The sequence below is a fragment of the Bidens hawaiensis genome, unplaced genomic scaffold, assembly GCF_021521415.1.
Source record: "Bidens hawaiensis isolate Kalapana, Puna unplaced genomic scaffold, B.hawaiensis_p1.1 tig00028508_1, whole genome shotgun sequence".
Classification (NCBI taxonomy): Eukaryota; Viridiplantae; Streptophyta; class Magnoliopsida; order Asterales; family Asteraceae; genus Bidens; species Bidens hawaiensis.
The window spans coordinates 146,056-163,367 of NW_027494664.1; the positions used below are offsets into that span (position 1 = coordinate 146,056).

The window sequence follows — 17,312 nt, forward strand, 5'->3', positions numbered from 1 at the left end:
TCCCAATTCAACGCCATACCGTCGCCAGCGCACGGCGCATTGGGGTTCCCAACACCAACAGGTGTAACTTTTGTATACCGAGATCATTTGTGCGCAGTGACAAGTACTCTGCGGGAGGGGAGAATGAAAATTCCAATGGCAGAAAACGCGCCAGAAGAATGGATTCTCAACCCGAAATTCCCGGAGCAAAAAATCACAATTGGCGCTACGATATCAGACGACACGAGGTTGAGAATGAAAAGGTTGCTCACAGCCTATATGTCGGTCTTCGCGTTTCAACACTCTGATATGACTGGGGTTCCGCGAGACCTGGCGCAACATTCTCTCAACACGTTCAAGTCTATAGAGCCAATTGCTCAAAAGAAGAGAGTCATGGGGGATGAGAGGGCGAGGGCCATGAATGAGCAGGTTGAGGATCTATTGCGCGCAAACATCATCCGCCCGATACGATACCAGACATGGGTATCCAATCCTGTGATGGTAAAGAAAAGTAACGGGTCGTGGAGGATGTGCATTGACTTCAAGGACCTCAACAAAGCGTGCCCAAAGGATTGTTACCCCCTCCCAAACATCGACGCAAAGGTGGACTCCGTGGCGCCATTCAAACTTAAATGTTTCCTGGATGCCTACAAGGGCTATCACCAGATTCAAATGGCACCACAAGATGAGGACAAGACCGCCTTCAGAACCGACAAGGGTGTTTTTTGTTACACAAAAATGCCCTTTGGTTTGAAGAATGCGGGCGCAACCTACCAAAGACTTATGGATGCCGTTTTCAACGAGCAAATTGGAAGAAACCTAGAAGTCTATGTGGATGATTTGGTGATCAAAAGCAGGGAGGAAAAACAGATGCTCAAAGACATCGAGGAAACCCTTGGGCGCCTAAAGGAAGTTAACATGAAGCTCAATCCGAGCAAATGCACTTTCGGCGTGCAAGAGGGAAAATTTCTGGGTGTAATGGTCACCAATGATGGTTTTAAGGTGAACCCTGAGAAGGTGGAGGCCATCCTTGACATGCCTTCGCCATCCACCATGAAAGAAGTCCAGAAGCTGAATGGTAGATTGGTTTCAATCAACAGGTTCCTAGCGAACCATGCAAGCAAATCTACCCCATTTGTCAACACATTGAGGAATTGCTTAAAGAAAAGCCAATTCAAATGGACTCCTGAGGCCGAGCAGGCTTTCAGTGAGATAAAAGAAAGTTTGATAAATTTGCCCGCGCTCACAGCTCCACTTCCTGGTGAAACTTTGACATTGTACCTATCAGCAGGAGAGCGCGCCATCGGCGCAGTATTATTGGTGGATCGCAAGGGAATCCAAACGCCAATATACTATGTGAGTCGGGTGCTGACAGATCCTGAGACGCGCTACTCCATCATGGAAAAGTTAGTTTTGTCACTAACACACGCGACGCGCAAGCTTCATAGATATTTCAATGGTCATCCCATTGAAGTTCTGACTGGTTACAACATCCAGCAAGTCTTGCGCCGTCCCGCGCTCTCAGGAAGGCTGACAAAGTGGGCGCTGGAATTAGGAGAGCACACGATCTCCTATAAGCCCCGTCCAGCAATAAAGGGACAAGTCTTGGCTGATTTCATTGCCGAGGTCCCCGAAGGAAAAATTGAAGAGGCTCAGCGCGAGGTAGACCCTCCGCGAGCCAATGACGAAGAAAATGTGTGGAGATTATTCACCGACGGAGCTTCAAACAACGAAGGATCCGGCGCAGGCCTCAAGTTGGTGGATCCAGAGAATCAGGAATATACTTACGCCATCAGGTTGGACTTCAAAAGCAACAACAATGAGGCTGAGTATGAAGCCCTGCTGGCTGGCCTGCGCATCGCGCAAAAATTCGGAGTTAAAAATCTAGAGGCCCATGTTGATTCATACTTGGTAGCAGCACAGGTCAATGGCCTTTATGATGCCAAGGAGAACACCATGCCTCTATATCTAGAGCAGGCGAAAAAGCTCATCGAGCAATTTGACTGCTTCAGAATCATTCATATTCCGCGCAGTGAAAACAAATCTGCCGACGCGCTGAGTAAGATGGCATCAACCAGTTTCGATCACTTTGGCAAAGATGTCAGGGTAGAAGTAATGAGCAACCCGTCGGTGGGAGCGAAGTCTGTCCTTGTAACTCATACAACCCCTTCATCATGGATAACTCCAATAATGAAATTCTTGAAGGAGGGAAAAGTACCGGACAGTCGCGCACAGGCGAGGAAGATAAGACACAAGTCGCAGAACTATGAACTGCTTGATGGTACATTATATCGACGCTCTTATCTGGGACCGCTCATGAAATGCCTAGATGCTGAGGAAGCAAGCTATGTGATCAGAGAGATACACGAAGGAATATGTGGAATTCATGCTGGCCCGCGCATGGTGGTTGCCAAGGCAATGAGCGCAGGTTACTATTGGCCAGGCATGTACTTGGACGCTCTAAAGGAGATCCAAAAATGCAAAGCATGTCAGAGCTATGCGCCAAAAACCATGCGGCCAAAGAACAACTTGATTCCAGTAACCTCAGCATGGCCTTTCCACAAATGGGCAATCGACATTGTGGGTCCCCTACCGCAAGCGCCTGGGCGAGTAAAATTTTTGGTAGTGGCAGTAGATTATTTTACAAAATGGGTTGAAGCCAAGCCACTAGCAAAAATAACAGCCGAAGCGATGAAGCAGTTTATCTGGAGCCACATCATATGCCGTTTTGGCTTGCCCATGGAAATTGTGAGCGATAATGGCAAGCAATTCACTGACAAGAAGATATCCAGCTGGCTCAAGGAATTGCGCATCAACCAAATTTTCTCTTCAGTTTATCACCCTCAGGGGAATGGACAAGTGGAACGCGCGAACCAAAGCTTGTTAAATGGGCTGAAGAAAAGGTTGGAGGGAGAATCCCATTCTTGGGTCGAAGAGCTACCTAATGTCCTGTGGGCACACAGGACATTAAGCAAAACCAGCAATGGCGAATCCCCGTTCAGCCTAACCTATGGAACAGAGGCAATGATTCCAGCAGAAATTGGATGCCCATCCCATAGAGTGCTCATGATGAGCAAGATTGATAACGAGCGCGAAAGACGGTTGGATCTCAACTTACTTGAAGGGCGCAGAGAGGCGGCTATCATCAGTGAAGCCAAGTACAAGAAAAAGCTGGAAAAATATTACAACCAGCGCGTGAAAGAATGCCACTTCAAGAAAAATGATTTTGTCCTTCGAAACAATGAAGCTAGCCGCGCGATACCCACGGGAAAAATGTCCCCCAATTGGGAGGGACCTTATCAAGTCTCGGAAGAATTGGGAAAAGGCGCATACGCTTTAAAAGATTTGAATGGAAAGAAGATCCCGCGCGCATGGAACGCGGCACAGCTTAGAAAATGTTTCATGTAAAAATGTCAAGTTTGTAATCAAGGCTTTTTAAGCCATTATAAATAATGATACGCGCTATCTTCTCTTAATATGGATTCTATTACCTTTTGCATACATGTTTCACACTTCCCTTTATTAGTTTTGAGCAATATGACAACATTGTATTGACATCAAAATGAAATAAAACGAAGTAAAACATACATGCGCGAGCTTCAAGCTCAAACGCGTTAACGAGTCTTAACTCTAAAACGTCAGGGCCTTAGCCCAATAATGCGAGCCTTAGCTCAAATCACTCACAACATCCAACCTACATACTGCGCACCCTGACCATAAAAATACCTAAACACAACTAAGGCAAAGCAAATGCCAAAACATAGTTGTTAAGGTCTCAGGTCGAGGTCGCGCATGAAAATGTAATGGATATCTGAGTAACACATATTGACACGTAAAGGCTAAAAAATTCATAATTCCATGCGCGAAAACGTCGCGCAAAAGAGGAATAATGAAAACGCCAAGGCGCGTGTCAACATAATCAAGATATGGAAATATCACTTACAATATGACAAGGATTAACTATAATAAATTCCTTACAACCTTGTTCTTATTCCAACGTGCAAGCATATCTTATATTCAACAAGCAAACATGCGATATAAAGAGATGAATGGGAATGCGCAAGATGCGAAGAAGGGAAAAACAGAATTTCATTCAAAAGCACTGAAATTTACAAATTTACAAGATGAGATACAAATTACAAATAAAAATAAAAACATGAAGGGCTTCTCAAGTCTCCACGTCGACGTCAGCCTCTTCATAATCCTCATCATCGCCCTCAGCATCCAGCGCAGCCTGCTCCTCGTCTTCTCCAAACTGACCATAGTCAAGTTGTTCATCTTGAATGGAGTCTTCTAGCACAACAGTGTCAGGAGCGGATCCTTTGGCCACGCCAGAGCCGCTAGCAACGCCAGCATTCCCCGCGCCATCATCGCCGCCACCAGCCCCTTCGCACTCGTCAAGTAATTTCTTTAGCGCGGCGAGATCGGGCTGGTCAGCAAGCGCGGATATCTGCAAATCATAAGCAAAAATATGAGTACAAAAAGACTTAGAAAATAAGTCAAGGTAATCTCATTAAGGTTAAAATACCTGCGCAAGGATGGGAATGGGAGTATTCATATACTTCTCCCCCATCGCGGCCATCTCCGCGCAGGCAGCGTCGCTCTGATAAGGGTACTCGGATGGGTTCTTCTTCAACATGCCATATTCATAACCATCCGTGAACCCTTCAGCTCGGCCCACCAAGCGCGCGGCAGCGTTGCAATCCATCACCAGGGCCTGAAACTCGTATGAGTATTTCATCGCGTAAGCGCAACGAGTCATGCCCTGTGAGATCAGCCATTGGCGATCCTGCGCGAGGCCAGCAACAGACGTCTCGAGGGCAGGAACCTGAGAGTTTAATAACTCAACAGTTTCCTTAGTCTTTTTTAGCTCCTCTTTGTCGGACGCTGCTGCCGCCAGGACTTCTTCCTTCTCCGCCCGCGCAGCATCAAGTGCTTCCTGGCTAGACGCTGCCGTCGCCAAGGCTTCATCTTTATCGGCCTGCGCGGCCGCCAGCTCCCTCTTCAGGCGCGCAACCTCACTCTCCAGTGATGATTTTTCAGTTATAGACTGGACAAGAGCTTGGTCACGCGCCTCCGCCTCCAGTTCCAAGTCGCGCGCTCTGCGCGCGTACTTGTCCGCGTCCGCCTCCGCCGCCTGCAGCTTCTCACGCGCAGCCTGAAGCTCATGACCGCGCTTCACGAAGGCGCTGTTGGCACTGGCTCTGTTCTCACTGAGCTCTGCTTGGAGCTTTTCAGCTCTCTCGCGAGCATCAGAAAGATGCCAAGCAGACACCTTAGCCTCTTGCTTGGCTTCCGCAAGAGCATCACGTACTTTTACGTAATCAGAGCGAAGCTCTTGGGAGGCAGCAAAGAAGGCCGACCCAGCAAACATATGATCATTGAGCAGGTCGTCGCGAGCGCGGTCCTCCTGGAACCTCCTTTCAGATGGAGGCACAGCATGAGCCCAGAATTCCGCACACACACCCATGGACTGAAATGTGCTTTCTTCAGTAATATTCCATCTCGGGCGGTAAATGTGATCGGCTTCCTGCAAAAACAAAGTAATTATCTAAGTTATCAAAACACTAAGATGGAAGTCCGCGCAGCGGAACAAAAAATAACCTATACCTGCGGGGATGAAGCAGAAAAGTCATCGCCAGCCCTGCGAGAAGGCTCCGCCGCGAAACCTCGTGGCGCTGCAGGGCTGGCGCGGGCGCCAGCGGGGTCTTCAGCTTCAAACTCCTCATCCTCCTCTGAAATAGGCCTCTTCTCCTGCGACCTAGAATCAAAATCGGTCTCGCAAGGAGGGCTGTGCACAGGAGGAGGTGAGGGAGGTCTCGACGCCGCCAGGTCGGCGCGCAAAACGGCCTCCTGCTCCTTAGTAATCCCGATGAGGGGAGATTCATCGCTTGCAGGAGCAGGAGCAGAGCCAACGGCGCTGGCACCGGCGCCATGAGTACCGCCAGCAGCTTGTACGCCAGCTACGGCTTCTATGAAAAAATCAACAAAAAGAAATGGTTCATGACTTGATCTAAAAGAAAGTCAGAAAATAAGAGCGCAATACGTACCTTGGCGCAACTGCGTTCGCGAAGCAAACATCGCCATGAAGTCCATTCTACCCTTCTTTGAGGGTAAAACAGGGGACTTCGAAGCGACCGCCGGCGCAGCCTCGGCATCTTGTTGCGCTGTCGCCGGCTCTACAAACATTTGAGAGAGCAAAGATTCATTAGTAAGTCTATCAGAATCGCGCTCATAGAACCATAAAGGATAAGCAAAGTATACCTGTCGAAGGCGCAACACCGCTTCCCTTTTCCGCCGCGCGAAGGGAGGAGGTAGTGGCACCATACCTCAGGTGGACAGGAGGTCTGCCCACTTTTTGAGGCAGGGAAGACAGGTAAACCTTGGTGGTAAACTACTGGGTTTTCCCAAATCCCCCCGCCTGAGTAGGAGGATCCTGAACAACAGGGGCAACATCTTTCTTCTGTTTCTTACTGGCCCCTGTGCCAGTTTTCCCCTTAGCTTTACGCTTTAGTTGGGGCGCCTCCTCCTCCTCCTCCTCTTCCGCGAGCTCCAGCTCGTAGTTTTCGAGCGCGTCTACAATACATGCAACAGAAGTGTTAGCAAAATTTGGTATTATAAAGGAAAATGCATAAGTACAAAGGCTTACCAGGCGCATCGCTGTCGAAGACAAATCCCAGATCAACAGGGATGAACATGTCATCAAAGCGATCAGGGAAACCAACCTCCCCAGCGCCGAGCGCGACGGAGCCACCCTCCATATGCTCATCATATGCGGCGTGGATATACTCCTTGGTGACTGCACAAAACAAGTCAAATGATATCAGCAAAAATAATTTTATTCGCGCAGAAGTAAAGCAATGAGATAAACTTACACAAGCCGTCGACTTGGATAACGGGCTCAGACGCGCTGTCCGCCCACCTCCTGCTCATACCAACCCCCACCAGCGCCTCCTCACAAATTTTCTTGGCGGGGGATGGTTCAGCAGTCAACTTCTTCACACAGGCGCCAGTTGGGTTCTTGACAACACCCACATCCGCAGGCGCAGAAGAGATCGTGCGCATGGTCATACGGATGGGGATCACACCAGCCCTGATGTAAAAAAACCTCTCAGACCAGTCATGAAGGCTCTTGAATGAAACAGTGGAGCACTTCACCTTCTGACTGCGAGGAATAAAAGAGAACCAAGAGTCTTGGATCTTGGGCTTGTAAAAAAATTGAAAGCGCCGAGGGGTGGGCTCCTCGCGCTGAGATTTGCACATGAACTCAAAATGAGTCATGCGCACAAGTCCAAACGGATGGACTTGGGATATATGAATCCCATAGAACCTAAGCACCGCACCTACAAACCTTGTCATCGGGAGACGAAGGTTGCAGTGGGTGAAAAAATGACAGTACAAGGATATATAGCCGGCAGGCGGGTCCGCCGCCGTTTGCCCGGCCAAAGGCAACATGCAGCCAAACAGAGGGGGAAAACCCTGAGAGGCGATGAGGCTGTCAAGATCGGCCTGCCTCAATTTGCAGGGGATTTCATTCCACCTCTTCACGGCCTTGGTCCTCCCTACCTCCTCCGATGAGACCTCAGCAGCCTTCTTCCCCTTGCCGGTCTTCTTCAATGTAGACATTACTAACGATTTTCTACGGCAATGGATGGGGGAGATTGTGTGGTCTGAACTATCAGACATACAAGTGTAAAAACGAACGGAGGATGCTTCTGAAGAACAGAAACCTAGAAGCAGAAGACGGTAATCGGAATAGAATGAAAGAAAGAAAAGAGTTATGAATATTAAACAAGAAGATGAAGGATAAAAAAACTCTAAGGGCTGGCTTTTATAGGCCCAGGAGAGAGAAATTTTGGTGCTGAACGGACTTCACGCGCCCCCACTCGCAGGTTTAAGCCAATGCGAGCGCGACACGTGTCCCTGACACTGTGTGAGGGGACATGAAAGGAAACTATACGGCTGCTGCCAGAGTTCACGCGCCACCACTCGCAGGAACGGACCAACGCGAGCACGACACGTGTCCCTGACAGCATGTGAGGGGACACGAAAGGCAACTGTAGCACCTCGAGCACACGAAAGGCCTGACACGTCTCCATCACTGGCCCACGTCAGCAACAACCAACCACGTACAGGGACGATTCGTTTGCAACCAAAAGGATAGAATTTCGCGCAACGGTGAATAATAAGAAGAAAAAGACAAACCCCTACTAAAAGAACAAACTGTTAAGTCTAATATCTATCTTGCCTCGCTCGCGCGAGACAAGACACACATTAGACTGGGGGGGCTTGAAGAGGTATGTACCCGCCTCAACACCGAGCAAGGCGGGTCAACCCACAAGATATAGACAAGAGGCTTGAAATCAAGACATTAAGAAGTCACAAAGCCAAAACCTATGCGCATGGCGCGTATCACATATGCTCATGCATCACACGCTCAGGCATCATATGCCCAGGCACCACACATGCTCAGGCATCATATGCCCAGGCACATATATGCTTGCGCATCACATATGCTCACGCATATCACATATGAGCGTGGCGCATCAGCGCGCGGCGCATATCACATGCTCGTGCATATCACATCTGCGCATGAAACATCTGCGCGTGAGAATAAAGAGAAGACCTCGCGCATCCTCAGGATTGGCGCATATCACACATGCACATAATCAACCTCGTCCTTATCCAAATCAAGATTAGGGCAACCTTGATTGTGCACGTCAGACAACCTTCCAGAAGGTATCTTTTTAAGGAATAAGAATATGCTGATGTTGACAGCTGCCAAATGAAAGGTGGACAACTCAGCATAACCCATGTGCTACCACGTGATTATAACCAATGAGAAAGCACCAGGTGTCCCAGAGGACACGTGGCGCAGAGCAATTGGAGGAGGCCAACAAGGCTGAGCCCAATCAGTGGAAACCCTAGCACTATAAATACAGCATCAACTCCACAAGGAGAGACATGATATCACATTCAATCATATTCAATTATATTCAATCAGACAGTTACATCCAGTAACACAATCACACAGAGTATTCAGCTATTAAGCAATACTCTCCAGATTTCCTTACTCTGATATTATTATCTTCTCCCACAAATACTTATTCTCACACCGGAGGGTTACCCCAAAGAGGACCCCTCTGTCCCTTTCTGAGGGGTAAGTTGACGGTGCTGTTCATTTTGTAGGTGGAAGAACACAGATCCAAGAAAACCATCGGTGAAATAGTATAATCACACCCGAGGAAAGTAGATCGTCTACCAGTGAGTCGATCCACGCTTCTTCAATTACTTTATCGGGGCTGCCTGCTACAGCATATGAAGTGATCAACAGAGATAACCAATGGTTGTTTTAGACAGAATGGTGAAAGTCATTGCCTTGATAATTAAGGTATATTTTTTATTCTGGTGAAAAAAAGTTTAGAAGTTTAAATTTTGAATTCTAACATATATTATTTTTTGTAGGTGTGAATAATCATACCGAGGAAAACTTTGTGGTCATCAACCTGAAGGGAATCGATCTACCCTTCATCATTGGATATTCTCATATTCTTGCCAGGACAGTGGGTAAGTAACTAATACATTGATATTAACATCTAATCTCTGTGAACTCGGCTTTCGATTCCTGCATTGTTTGTGTAAACCTATCACAACCTATAATTTATTTTCCATCCATATCCGGTGCTAAAAAAACACACAAAAGATTATCAACTTAAATCGAGATGATCATCGATTATCAGGCCAATATCAGATATTATTTAGCTTCAATAGTGATTACTTGGAATATGAACTACAAAGGAAATCCATATAAAGTCATTAATTTTGGTACAAATTAAATCACATAAAATGTGGAGTTTACTTTTTAATACAAAAGCCTATTATAATTATATGCCTTATTTATTCAAGTTTTTGTAATTTTGTAGTGCCCAGCTCAGCCGGGATGTCCGAGTCTGGTTATTATGTCTTAAACTTCATGAAGGAGATCGCGGTTCGAGAAGAAGGTCGAGTTATGCGACACAATTTATTTTCCGGTAGTGATATGTATGGTATTGAATATCAACCAATATTTTTGTTACTTTAGGAATATTTGTAATATTTTGACGTACAATGTTTAATTAAGAAATGAAATGTACAATTTTGCTGCTATATTTGGTCATTAATGTACATATTAGTAATTAAGAAAAATATATATATATATATATATATATATATATATATATTTTATAAAAATATATATATTATGACACGCATAAATGCAAGTCATATATTGGTGTCACAAATGCGTGTCATTAAATATGACAACACAAAAGCGTGTCATATTCAATTTATGAAAGGTGCTTCAATGACACGCATTTCTGTGTCATCTATACCCTTTAATGACACGAAATATGTGTCATTTTTTCTAGTAGTGAACTGCATTTCACTTAGCCACTTTGCCAACAAGTTTCTTTGTTATCAATCAATTTTCATGATATGTTTATATGTAAAACCTAGTGGTGATAATGTCACAAACTCAATATAGTAACCATTTTTCTAAAATTACATGTATAATAAAAAAATATACTATTGTATAAATCAAGATTTTTATCTGTTTTAATTCTAGTATATTATATTTATATGTTTGAAAAATGATGTTTCTTAAATGGTTGACACAACATCGTGTTCATAACCATTTATACGGTACGCCAAGTTCTCAAGTTTTTACATAGACATCCCTCATCCAGTTATATGCATGGTGCGTCTAAACTCATTACAATACGTCAAATCGTCAACCATTGTATCTTTGTGACCAAGCAATGGGTTTTCATTACAAAGGCACCCAATTCATATATATACGATATGTCTGTGTAACACAACGTACATATAGACCACTCGTTCTAAAGTAGACGTGTCACATCTAAGTTTTGTTTCTCACCCTTTTTAGATATTTTTTTTATTAAGTTTGTAATATCATTAATGATTCATTTTCAATCTTATAGATATCTTACCCACCATGAATATATCAAAATGAATAACATGTGATCAAGGAAATAAAAGCAAGGGTAGTTAAATTGCTTAAAAAATGAACCCAAAAAATAAAATAAAATCCTTACATGCAAACTTATTATGGGAAAAGCTAAACTAGGGTCTTTTATTGTGCAATAATAAATCCAAGAATTTTAACATGAGATCACACACTCATAGCATCTGCAACAGGGTGTGTCAACCTTTCAAAAACTCTGATGTGGAAAAGAGGTGGCAGGCGCGGAGGAAGGCAAGATGTCCGTGACCATGACCATTTGGGTCCGCAAGCTCGTTGGTTTTTGGACGAAAAAATCCACGTGGCGGTCTATGGACCGTGGCTTCGGTTAGTTGTTGATGCTCTTAGCTAGAGATTGGTGCACCTCTCTTGATGCTAATATCCATTCTAGTGGTTTCATAAACAGGTAAACCACTTGAACATGAATAACCCAAATCACAATTTGCCAACTCAAAAAGATCAGAACTTGAATCACTGTCTGCCCCATCATCATCATTAGTAAACTTCTTGAACTCTTTAATATCATTTTTACGTTCTTCTTGTTTTTCATCAAGAATCTTTACTTTCTCCACAACCCCATTTCTAAAACTCATGTTTTTCACAGGAAAATCATTCTTGTTTAGGGTTTCAGTGAGGGGTATTTTGGTAATTTCAGTTGGGAGAGGTTTAAGACATGAATAGCTTATTGGTTCTCTATAGCTTGCAATCTTTGTTGGGGTGTGTGCTACATGATAAGAAGGTGGTGTTTTAAACCCTGAGGTTGAAAAGGAAGATTTATCATCACTTATAACATTGGCGGTGACGACGGTGGCGGCGGTGTTGTTTCCATTACTAAAATGGCTAATGCTGCTCCTCCACTTCCTTTTCCAACCACCAGGACTCTCATCTTCATCCTTTGTTGACTTTTTCTTGGACTTTGACTTCTTTAAAGATGTTTGGTTGAAAAGAGAATTCAAGAAATGAGCCAATTTGCCTCCTGGTGAGCTTGGTTGCTTGAACTTCTTTTCTTTGGTAGTCACCATGGGATCTAACGACATGGATTGTAAGGGGTTAATTGAATTGCCTCTTTGGTTTGGCATGTCAAGACTCATTCTTCTTATAGGCTTCATGCTATACTTTTGTGTGTTGTTGACACTGGTGTTGTTTCTCTGAGTGCCACTAAAGTTTTCAGTGGCACCCGAGAAATAACCAGCGGCTTCAAACACGTCAAGCTCATCTGAACCGTTTATGTGATGGAACGGTTTCTTTATTTGGGATGTAAGCACGATACTTTCGGACATTCTTGAAGTTAAATGACAAACTTAATATTATAGATTTATAGGCTTATTCGCGATAAAAGACGAATCTTGAGTTGAGAAGAGTGAATGGAAAGCTCAAAAATGGGAGGGAAAGAGAAAAGAGTGGTTTCTTGGAATGATTAGGGTTTAGTAGATGCATTTGAGTACTTGGCTTGCCTTTTATAGTAATCTTTGTGATCCATTTGTGTTCAAGATATGTAAATAGTATCTATAAATGTACAAATAATTAATGCTTGAAGTACAAGTTTGAATTGGGATTACTAGTGCAAATGGTTTGTTTGGCTGTAGGGCATTAATGTTTGTGGCTATGGTGTTTTGTTGTAAAGCAAAAGGCTCCAATAGAAGTGGAACGACCGTGAGGTTTGAGTGTAGAGGGACAAGTAGGGTACAACTTTAAGAATAGATAGCAAATGAACATTTTTATCATTTTCTTTAGGTGATTTTATTGCCAAAAGTTTTTTGATATATGTTGTTGGGGGGAAAGGATATATTTATTATTTTTACAAACTTAATACTTTTCTAAGTTTCTTTTAAGATAAGGATTAAGCATTTTGGATTTTTGTTTATTAAGCAAACATGAATTGTCATAAATTCATTCAATATATTAGTTGTCTTCATTAATTTCATAATTGACATAGTTGGATTTACAATGATTCTAATCTCATATAAAAGTTTGTTTAATAATATTATATTTGCAGTCTTAATTCTTAAAGCATATATATATATATATATATATATATATATATATATATATATATATATATATGTGTGTATGTTTTCTATTAAACCGGATGATTATCAAACGTTTGCTAAAGTGTATCTAATTTTTCCCGCTTCCATCTATTGTGATAAGTGACGGTTTAGAACTCTTTCATGCGTCAATAAGTATGTAATTTAGTGGTGTCAAGATGATCAACTAAGTAAAAAGTTATAAGTCTAATTAACTAACAAATCATGTTCTCGTCTGTTGTATAATAGTAACTTAAGCTTTTATCCAGGTTAACTTTTGGATGTTTTAATTTATGGTGACGTTAATTGCTATGGATGTATTATACTAGTTAATATAAATGTTTAAGTGTTTGAAAAGGAAAATTTTGGAACATTTTTTGAAAAAATCTATAGAAATCATATAGAATAGTTTGTAAAAAATGTGTGTAATATCTTATCATATATGCAGTGATTTTTCAAGATACAATTATAAATCAATACGAACTTAATAAATATAGTCCCTATCCTCAATGACAAACACAAGCAACTTACTCAAACAAAAGGTAAGTACACATAAACACATACATATAATGACGAGACAACTTATCTTAAGTAGGGTATAGTCCCAAATGAATGGCATTATGGAAAGCTACAAAGGGAAAAATGAATCAAATTTTATTGTATTATTAAAAGATGATAAAGGATCCAATAAAAAAATTGGTTATCGTACATTACGTACGCGAGGCTTCCTATCGTTGATTTCCAATTTCATTAATTTGATCGCGTAAGTTAACAGAAGGGTGTTTTTGTATTTTTACATTACTTTTAAAAGATAATCGTGCCTGTATAATAAACGGTTTTTGCATATACCCTGTTTTATTGAATTTTATCGTTGTCTCCAAAAACTGCTTAACAATTGGCGAGTTGTTCGATTAGCATTGACGGTGTTCGTTGATTTTTTACGTCATGTATTACGATCATCAAAGTAAATAATTGTAGGTTTAATTCTAATCAATTGTTATTTATTTAGCTGTATACTGTAGGTTTAACTGACGGATAAATTAATTTTTTCGATTTTTAGGTTTTTTTTCTGTTGAATTTTTATGATCGATTGTGTTTAATAGTTTTGTGAACTAATTGTGATTCGGTTAGACTTCAAATTATGTGTTTTAATAGCAAATCGTGGATAGGATTGTCGATTTTATATTTAGAACGTGTTAGAACGTATAATTGGACTTCAAATTTGAGGATTCATGTTAATTGAGGATCATTAAAGAAAATTGGACTAGCAAATCGTGGATAATTGGACTTCAAATTTAACTAGTTAGTATCGTTAAAGAAAATAAGCAGCGAGAATCATAAAGTTAATTGAGGATTCATGTGGAAGAACAAATTTGCATTAATTATAATCGAAAGAAAATTGAACGTGTTAGAATGTATAATTGGTTAGTAATTGTGATTCGGTTAGAATTTTTTTGACTTAAATTGCTTTTTGTTTATCAGATCCTTCATCAGATGTTGTTATACCGCAAGTTAATGCATCTTGTAAACCTGTAAAAGGAATGATTTTTGAATCTGTTGATCATGCATATGATTTCTATTGTGAGTATGCAAAGAAAGCTGGTTTTGTGTTCGTAAAGGAGGTTCATATATGATGACGGTTTATTAAAGTCTAAATATTTTACTTGTTCCAAAGAAGGTCATAAATCTGCAAACAGTTATGATTCTATGGCTGAAAAATATGGTTCCAATAGACCGTATTATAAAAGAAGGAAGAGACCAACAATTCAGTGTGGTTGTCGAGCTCAAATTTTTCTAAAATCTGATGACGGTTTGAGGTTTGAAATAAATGATTTTGTCGAAGGACATAATTATGAACGGGTGGATGCAAAAGATATGCATTTTGTTCGATCAAATAGGAAGTTGACTCATGTACAACAAGATATTATATATGAGTTGTCAACATTGAATTTGGGCCCTGTTAAGGCGTTTAATATTATGAGGACAAAGTATGGAGGATTTGAGGAAGTTGGGGCTACAAAAGACGATTGTAAGAATTTCAAACAGAGTTTAACTTGTTATATTGGGGAGTATGACGCGGAAATGGTTGTACAAAGATTAAGCGGGAAGAAAAACTGTTGTGATGGTTATTCGTTTGAGTATACTGTTAATTCTAATGGTGAATTAGATCGTTTATTTTGGGCGGATGAAATTTCAAAGAAAACTTATTTCGATTTTGGAGATATTATATCATTTGATGCAATATTTAAGACCAACAAGTATGTCAATTTAATACATTTGTTGTTTAATTTTTTATTTATTTTTTTACATTTTTTTAATTTGTTTTTTCTAATAATTTTTTTTACAGGTACAATATGGTTTTTGTACCATTTACTGCATTGATAATCACTGTCGTAATGTTACAGTTGGTGCTGCGTTATTATCATTTGAATCTATTGAATCTTATTCATGGCTTTTGAAAGTTTTTCTTGATTCTTTTGGTATTGCCCCAAAGGTGGTTGTTACTGATCAAGATCCAGCAATGAAGCAAGCAATCTCATTAGTTTTACCAAACTCGAGACATCGGTTATGTATGTGGCACATTATGAAAAAACTTGCTGATAAGGTAACTTTTTAATGTATTAAATGTACTATGCATATGTTTCATAACGTATTAGAATGTCTAAACATATTAGTATTCATCATTATTTGATAGCTGCATATTTTTTAAATGTGTTAGAACGTTTTAGGACGTATAAACATATTACTGTTTTAGTATATTTATGTCATATTTTGTATTAGTGTTAGAACGTTTGTGAACATGTATAACAAACTAGCATGAATCAGTGTGTTTTATGTGTGTATTTTTTAACGTATAAAAACATATTTTTTGTTACATCAGGTTGGTGCCACCCTTTGTAACAATGAAGATTTTAAACGTAAAATATTTGGCATTGTTTGGACGAATGCAATTTCTCAATCCGAATTCGAAATGCAATGGGAACTTATAATGAGAGAATATGATCTTGAAACAAATAAATGGTTGTGTGACATGTTTGAAATGAGATATGATTGGATTCCTGCTTATTACATGGATGAGCCGTTGTCTGGTCTTATGAGAACTACATCGAGATCAGAAAGTGAAAATCATTTTTTTTGTCAAGTTTCTAACTCACAGTTATCACTAGTTGAGTTCTTTAGTCATTTTGATCATTGTATGGAGATACAAAGGCACAGTGGTAGAAAAAATGATCATGATACAAGGTACACACATTCAGATCCGGTTAGCGAAAAACCTTTTGAGAAGGAAGCATAACTGATGTATACAAAGGCTATTTTTAATGATTTCCAAGATGAAATGTATCATATTAGGAGCGGTGTAGCATGTTTGAAATCAACTGCAGAAGAAGAAGATTTTGTGAGGTTTTCAGTATTTGAATTTAATGCATACGTTCCAGGCAGTTTGGAGGTATGAATTAGTTATAGATTCTATTTTTTTTCGCTTGAACGTTTTAGAACGTATTAAAACATTTTTTAAAGTTTATTTGATTTTTTGACAGAATGTTTTAAAGTATTTTTTAATATATTTTTGTGTGTCAGGTTTTGTTTAAGAAGGAAGGTGAGGAAGGAATTGATTCGACTATTTCATGCGGATGCAAAAGATTTGAACATTATGGGTTATTGTGTCGTCACAGCCTTTATATTTTAAATTTGTTTAGAGTTACAAGATTTCCAAAGAAATACATGGTTGATCGTTGGAAGAGAGATGCTGGTGTTAATCTTAGAACTGCTCCAATTTCAACTTTTGGCAATGACAAAAATTTAAAACTCAAAGAGATCTCAAGGGAAATAACATTGGCTGGTGAGTATCTCATAAATAGCTATGCAACTGATGTTGATGAACTTACTAAAGTCAGGGATCAAATGAACATTATGATCAAACAAGCCAATGAGACAAGATACAAAAGAACTCATTTATCAAAAAGGGATAAGTTTGCTGCTATTCTAGGGTATGATCAACCATCAGAGGTGACTGTCTGTGTGCCTAGTGGTATTAAGAATTAGGGTTGCGGGTCACATAAACGGATTAAATCTCAGAAAGAGATTGCTATAAGTCGGTCTGGGAAGAAATATAGGGAATGCAAAGTTTGTCATAAACAGGGTCATAACAGTCGAACTTGTCCTGAACTACAAGAATAATAGTTTTTAGCGTTATTGTTTTGTTTATATTTTTTCTGTTTTTATACTTTTTATGTTTCATATTTTCATGGAACGTGCAAGTTTGTCTACCGGAACGTATAAGAAAA

At 40.7% G+C, this 17,312-nt stretch overlaps 2 protein-coding genes across 2 annotated transcripts; one reads left to right on the plus strand and one right to left on the minus strand.

Moving 5' to 3' along the window:
* Positions 1-11,268: 11,268 nt before the first annotated feature.
* On the minus strand, positions 11,269-12,514 carry LOC143577321 (protein BIG GRAIN 1-like E). The gene has a single exon (XM_077061185.1). It carries the CDS (start codon positions 12,277-12,279, stop codon positions 11,344-11,346), a length of 936 nt encoding a protein of 311 aa, XP_076917300.1. The 5' UTR covers positions 12,280-12,514; the 3' UTR covers positions 11,269-11,343.
* Positions 12,515-15,380: 2,866 nt separating this feature from the next.
* Positions 15,381-17,070, plus strand: LOC143577310 (protein FAR1-RELATED SEQUENCE 5-like). The gene is made up of 6 exons (XM_077061176.1): positions 15,381-15,419; positions 15,521-15,631; positions 15,908-16,115; positions 16,170-16,269; positions 16,378-16,474; positions 16,606-17,070. The coding sequence occupies exons 1-6, from the start codon at positions 15,381-15,383 to the stop codon at positions 17,068-17,070; spliced, it is 1,020 nt and encodes a 339-aa protein (XP_076917291.1).
* Positions 17,071-17,312: the final 242 nt, after the last annotated feature.